This window comes from Oratosquilla oratoria, chromosome 5, assembly GCF_046742065.1.
Source record: "Oratosquilla oratoria isolate Oo_2021 chromosome 5, ASM4674206v1, whole genome shotgun sequence".
Taxonomy (NCBI): Eukaryota; Metazoa; Arthropoda; class Malacostraca; order Stomatopoda; family Squillidae; genus Oratosquilla; species Oratosquilla oratoria.
Window position 1 is genome coordinate 45298647 of NC_134781.1, and position 7500 is coordinate 45306146.

The window sequence follows — 7500 nt, forward strand, 5'->3', positions numbered from 1 at the left end:
TGCTACTGTCCCTCCATTATGCTGTCCCCCAACCCCTTGTTGCTTTCCTGTACCACTTCTCTGAACATTCATTTCCTTGTTTCGCCTACCCTATGGTGAGGAAAAAATAATGCTGCCACCAAGTATTTTCACTTGGATCGTAAAAGGCGAGAAAAAACGGGACGGGGATTGGACTAGGCATCCTTCTCCCTGTAGCCCCACAGGAGACATTGCTAAAAAAAGTAAAGGCATAAGAGGGGCTAGGAGTTTTCCAACCAGTACTCCAAGGTTTGGGGTCTTTTGATGTGCGTGGTTGTGGTACAGATGAGAGTAAAAGGGAAGAGATAGGTATTATGTTTGTGAGAAGATAGATGTGTTGGCTTTGAGTAAAACTAAGTTGAGAGGGAAGGGCGAGTGTGAGTTTGGGAGTGTAGTTGGGAGGTTCTCAGGAGTGAAGAGAGGGAGAGGGAGAGAAGGGGTGGCTATACTAGTAAATGAAGAGAAAGGTAAACGTTTAGTGGAGTGGAAGGAGGTTTCCTCAAGATTAATGTGGATTAAGGCGAAACTGGGAGAGGAGATGTGGGTTTTTGTAAGTGCATATGGGCCTGGTAGTGAGAAGAGTTTAGAAGAAAGGGAGACTTTTTGGATAGATTTAAATAAATGCATAGAGGGATTAGGGAGGAACGTCAATGTAGTAGTATTTGGAGACCTTAATGCTAGGGTAGGAAATGAACCAATAGACGGAGTGGTTGGGAAATGTGGAGTTCCAAGAAAGAATCGTAGTGGAGAGTTGATGGTGGAGATATGTCTCGAAAGAGAGTAGGTAATAGCAAATACAGTGCTTAGGAAGAAAGTCAAGCATAAGTACACATGGGAGAGGGTGGTGGATGGAAGGGTGGTATATAGAGCGTTAATGGACTATGTAGTGGTAGATAGGAGTATGATAGGAAAAGTTAAGGATGCACATGTTCTAAGGGGAGAGAATGGGGGAATATCAGATAATTTTTTGGTGGAAGGTAAACTGAGAGTGGAGGATAGATGGAGAAAGAGGAAAAGGACAAAAGGTAGGGAGGTGCTTAGAGTGAACTGCTTAAATGAGAAAGAAAAGGAGAAGAAGTACAAGAAGAAGATGAGAGAGAAGTGGGAGGGAGTGAAGGATAGAGTAGAACTAGGAGTGGAGGAGGAATGGGGGTGGTTCAAGGAGGGAGTCACAAGGTGTGCAAAGATGGTGTGTGGTACAAGAAGGACGGAAGGAAATAGAAGGAAGGGTAGCGAGTGGTGGGATGAGGAAATAAAGAAGGTTGTAGAAGAGAAAAAGCGTTCACAGATTGGTTACAAAATAGGACAAGGGAGTCATATGCGAGATACAAAAAAGAAAGAAAAAAAGAGAGAGAGAGAGAGAGAGAGAGAGAAGTAAAGCACAAGATAAAGGAGGCAAAGAGGAGAGCAGATGTGAAACGGGGTAAGAGTATGACAAAAAAAATTGAAAGTAATAACAAGATATTTTGGAAAGAAATTAAGAGAGGAAGAGGAGGCGAATCAAGTAGAGAAGAAATGGTAAAAGATGCAGATGGAGAGATGACAATGGAAGAGAAGGTAGTAGGAGGAAAATGGGCAGAGTATTTTAGGGAGTTGCTAAATGTGAAGGAGGACAGGGAGGGAAAGGTACTTGCAGTAGGAAGTGCTAAGAAAATGAGAATGATGAGTGAGGATCATGGAGGAGAAATAAGGAAAGATGAAGTGAAGGCAGTTGTTAAGATGATGAGAGCAGGTAAGGCACCTGGTCTGGATGGATGCCATGCAGAATGTCTGAAGAAAGGAGGTACATTTATAGTGGACTGGCTGGTGAGGTTATTTAATGTTTGTTTAAGAGAAGGTAGAGTGCCGGAGGACTGGAGGAGTGCCTGTATAGTTCTACTTTACAAGGTAAAGGGGGACAAGTGTGAGTGTAGTAGTTTCAGAGTGATTAGCTTGTTAAGTGTAGTTGGGAAGGCTTATGGGTGGATCCTGATCGAGAGGATTAGGAGAGGAACAGAGGGAGTAATTGGTGAGGAACAGTGTGGATTTAGGACAGATAGGGGTTGTGTAGATCAGATTTATGTGGTAAGACAGATATGCGAGAAAGCTGTAGGAAAAGGTAAGGATTTTTTGGGGGTCTTTTATGGATCTGGACAAGGCTTATGACAGGGTAGACAGGAAGTCACTGTGGATGGTACTGCAGATATATGGAATAGGAGGAAAGCTGTTAAGAGTGGTCAAGAGTTTTTACGAGAGTAGTAGAGCGTGTGTCAGGATTAGGAATGGAGAGAGTGAGTGGTTCGAGGTAAAGGTGGGACTTTGTCATGAATGTGTTATGTCGCCATGGCTGTTCAACTTATACATGGATGGGGTGGTGCGAGAGGTAAAGGGGCCTTGAGGAAGAGGGGAATGTCTGTTGAGGAAGGACGGGAGAGGACAGAAGACAGGGGTGAATGGAGAATGGTTGTATATGGGTGATGTTGTGATGCATGAGGTGGAATGGGTGTGGTAGTATGTGTGAGAAAAAGTTGACGCAGCCCGAAGGGATTTCTCCCCGTCTACTCCTTTTCTGCATGGGGGGACGGAGAGGGGGGGGGGTCGCCGATTTAATGAAGCGGCCTTGCTGTGGTTGTGCTGTGTCTTATGACACTGCTTCTGACCCAGGGCAGTGGACAAGGTGCAGGGATGACCCGTCATCCAGGAGGTGCCAAGATAAGAGGGAGGGTGGAGGGGAGTGGAATGTATTACGGATGGAATGGGAGGGAAGGGTTTTTATGCCTTTGTTTTTGGCTATCTCCCATGTAAGGGGGAAAAGCCTAAGGTATATGTATGTACCAGTTCTTGATATTTTCATCACTTTTGTTTTACTTTCATAAATAAATAAAATTTATAGAAAACTCAATAAAATCTACATCATTAACATAAGCTAGCCTGTCGGAGTTTACATAATTTCTCATTTTTATTTTGTCGTTTTCAGAGAGAAAATGGCTTGTTGTCCATTTGAGCGCCAGATTAAATAAGAGGCTTTGTAGGGATTATCCCTGTTTTAGATCTATCTTCACTTCAGACACTTCTGAGAGCTCTCCTTTGACTCTCACTCATTCTTTGGTGTTATAGTGGCATCTCTCTATAAGTCGGATTATCCTTTCCAGGATTTTGAAGTACCTCAGGATGCTCCACATTGATCTTATACGGACATTATAGTATGCTTGTTTAAAGTCTACTGATACATGTTTTCATCAAATCCCCAATACTTTTGGATGATCTGGTACAGCATAAGGATATTATCAAAAGTTGATTTAGTTGGACAGAAGCCTGCTTAATATCTACCACATCTAGGTAGTAAGGTAGTAATCGTAATTAAAGCACTTTGGTAAATATTTTGTATCAGATGGTAAGGATACATACATTATGCCTCTGAAATGTCTGTAATCTAAACTGATGTCCTAGAAACTTATATATATATATACATATATATATATATAGATAGATAGATAGATAGATAGATAGATAGATAGATAGATAGATAGATAGATAGATAGATAGATAGAGTGATAAATGGATAGATAGGTTTTTCAGTATCTATTGCCCCTCGTTTCTGCTGTCCACCTGATCTCTCGTTTAATAACTCTTTGGCTTTATATCTTGAGCGCAATGTTGTTTCTAAGGACAGAAGAGCTAGTTATCAGTTTCAAACTGTGTCTATCAATCGAGACTATTTTGTCCCTAGACTCCTGACAGACAATGGAACTCAATGGTCTGGCAGAATCCTACTTATGGTGCCTTCAACGGACAGATGGAATTTAATTAAGGCCACCGTCCTAACGGATATGAGGAATCCGGCGGACGGACGGAACCTGAGGCAAGGTGGCCCTGACGGTCGACAGAACCCGGCGAACTGACGGAATCTGACGCATGGTCTGAGAGACCGGCGGAACAAGGTGGACTGGCAGACAAATTCTATGTAAGGCGTAATACGACAAGCGAATGTTTCCGACGGACAGATAGAATCCGACGTATAGTTGCTGCGACAGGGCCCGAACAAACAAGCAAACAACCCAGCAACGTGAAAAAGTGCCGCTCGTATGTAAAGAAATGTATCATACAGGTGAGTCTCAGAATGGGAATGAGGTTCCAGCAAATTACATATTTTGACCTAACAAACACCTGGTGTAGATCCTCCCTCGGGTGAATAACGTCGTCTGGTCGCAGCCAGAGCTAAATGTTCAGACTATATCATCGATTGATTATTTATCCTTATAGTCAGTCCTGCCCTAAGCTGGAGTCACCGGGAAATTTCCGAAAACCGGTATCACAGCGAAAGGGTTAATTGAGATAGTCCCGCCCTCATCTAAATAAAATCGCATGACATTATCAAGAAGTAAAAATCTAAAGAGTGGGATCACAGAAAATATTGGAGCATGTAAACCACACATCATAATTTGTGGTTTTATTTTTCCAGCTTAGACTCAAGAGGTGCTTTGACTCGGCCATTCCCTCCATATAAAAGGGGAAAATCATTGATATATTCATATATATGAACTACGTGTATGTATATACCGTATTTGTATCACGGTTATCAACTAAAGTAAAAAACACACATTTGATAGAAGTAAAAACCTTATCTAAAATAGGAGAGGGCCTGGTTGTTTTAGTTATCCCCGACCTTAAAACTCTCCTTAGATAATCGGAGTAACGTTTCTGCTAGTTCAATATTGGGCAGAATTAAGAAAAAAAATTACTTTCTGGATGAAGAGACATTGTCAATTCTTTACAAAACACTTGTATACTCAGAAATGGAATATGCCATCCAGACCTGGTCACCATACACCCAGAGAGATTGACAGACTAGAAAATATACAGAGGACCACCAAACTGATGCTCACATTGGCTCAGCTTCATTAGCAGGACAGGCTGACCAGGCTCATCCGACTATTATGGAGGACAAGAAGTGTAGAAGGGAGATGATTGGGATCTTTTAGGTCCTAAAAGGGTTGGATAGGGTGAGGAAATCCCTGATTAACTACGACTTGTGGCACAACATGTTCTTATTCTCTGGTGTAGCTAAAAGACAAAACATACTGCCGGAAGAATTAATAAGTAGTAACTCTGAAGATTCATTTAATTAAAAGCAACTGTGGCAGATACGTCTCTCACCACGTAACAAGAGTCATCCTTTATGAACACTAGTTCCTTTGCCTCTTTAGTCATCAATAGGTAAAACAATAGTGGAGCTATGCATCTCAGTAAGGTACGCAAGGTCAAGTTAATCTCTCAGCGACTGTTGATGATTGCCATTTGTTTTGGAGGTTTGACCAAGTAGGGTAATTAAAAAAAGTCTCAGGTAGCAGCTAAGTACTCCCGGCATAGAGTTATCACCAGCACACATCCTTTGAACAGCATATTAACTTATTGGTTATGGCGGCGTCATCTAAGCCGTATAATCCTCCGACATTAGACAGACACTGTATGTCACAGCGGGGATACGGTTTTGATTCTGTCATAACACTGATATGCCCTAATACAAATAAAATCATGGGGCGTCAGACAAAGCTAAATCTGCACAATATTGTACGTCAATGCAGGGAAGGTTTTAAACGTGGTAATCTTAACACCCTAGTTACAGTGATGTTCTCAACAATCTGATCTTAATAAAGTTACATGGCACTCGTCAGAATAGAAATTGTCGACTACTTACAGCAGCCTTAGCTCCTTCAGAGAAAACCCTCAACCCAAATAAAATCATCTGGTGCCAACCTACCCTCATGAAAATCACACACACACACACACACACACACACACACACACACACACACACACACACACACACACACACACACACACGCACGCACGCACGCACGCACGCACGCACACACACACACACACACGCACGCACGCACGCACACACGCACTCACACACACACACACACACACACACACACACACACACACACACACACACACACACACACACACACACACACACACACACACACACACACACACACACACACACACACACACACACACACACACACACACACACACAGAGGAGTGGCGAAATGTTTCTGTAAAATTATCTTAATGGTGTCTTCTACGTTGACGTTCGAAAATAAACTTTCTACATCAAGGGAGGCCAAGATTCCTTGAGGATTGGTGTTTCTAAGGAGATCTACAAATTCATCTGTGGAGCGGAGAGCATGGACAGTTGGAATATATGGAGTGATTAGGTCATTTAGTTGTTTAGCTAGTTGGTATGTTGGTGTGGGAATTTGCGAAATAATGGGTCTCAATTTGTGTCCGGGTTTATGGGTTTTCACATTGCCATAGAAATACCCAGGTTCATAATGACCTTGCAGAGGGGAAAATTTAACACCATCCTTATCAGCATTTGCATTGTCGATTAATTTTGTAACTTTCTTCCGGATTTCATCAATAGGGTTCTTTTTCACACGTAAAAACTTAGATGGATCTTGTAATATACTATCAACTTTATCAATGTATTCCGAGCGGTTCAGAATGACAAAAAGGTCTGATTTGTCCGCCCTACGTATAACAATATCATTATTCTCACGGAGTTCCTTAGCAGCCTGGCGCAACTCAGCGGTGAGTAGGGAACTACGGCCATGATGGCGTTGCTATGGGTAGTCCCTTAGGCGTACTATTTGCTCAGGCCTACATGTGCCATCTTGAAAACCACGTCCTCAGCACTTTAAGCCAGAAACCCAATATGTACCTTAGATACATTGACGACATCTTCGTAGATATTGAAGGAGAGGAACAATTAGAATGCCTTAAAAACAAAATGGAAGAAAACTCATGCCTTACTTTTACCGTAGAGAAGAGTATTAATAACAGAATTCCCTTTCTAGATGTGTGGGTAGATGGCTCAGAAGGTGCATTCATCACTAGTGTATACAGAAAACCAAGCAACTCAGGAAGATGTCTGAATGGATCGAGTGAATGCCCTTCCAAATATAAAATGAGCGTGGTACGTGCTTATGTCACAAGAGCCTTTAAAATTTCTTCCAATTGGCTCCTCCTCCACCAAGAACTAAATAGAGTGAAACAAATCCTTACTAATAATGGATTCACAATGACAGACATCGACAAAGAGATTAAAATTAATATGGAAAAAGCCAATAGCAACAATATCAAGGTAGATAATAAGGTGAATAAATTAAACATTCTTTACCAAAATACAATGTCACCTGCATACAAAACAGATGAAAAAGTACTAAAACACATAATATTCAAGAACTGTAAACCAAAAAAACAAGAGGATAAACTTAATTTAATTATTTATTATCGCAATCCGAAAACTTCGTCTCTTGTTATGAAAAATAATATGACTGCCACTAGAGACAAATTAAAACAAGACCACGTTGTGTATAAGTACTCATGCAATCTTAACAAAGACGGTGTGCTTTGCAACGAAGAGTTCATAGGCCACACAACGCAAACATTAACACAAAGACTGACATTTCACATGCAAAACGGCGC

General features: G+C 41.6%; 1 protein-coding gene across 1 annotated transcript in view; it reads right to left on the bottom strand.

Moving 5' to 3' along the window:
• LOC143025777 (uncharacterized) overlaps nt 1-6685 on the bottom strand; it is a 7230-nt gene extending 545 nt beyond the window's left edge. The window contains exons 1-2 of the mRNA XM_076185786.1: nt 6677-6685; nt 6096-6587 (exon numbers count right to left, since the gene is read on the bottom strand). Coding sequence (XP_076041901.1) covers nt 6096-6587; nt 6677-6685 — 501 coding nt within the window. The remainder of the gene's footprint in view (nt 1-6095; nt 6588-6676) is intronic.
• Nucleotides 6686-7500: the final 815 nt, after the last annotated feature.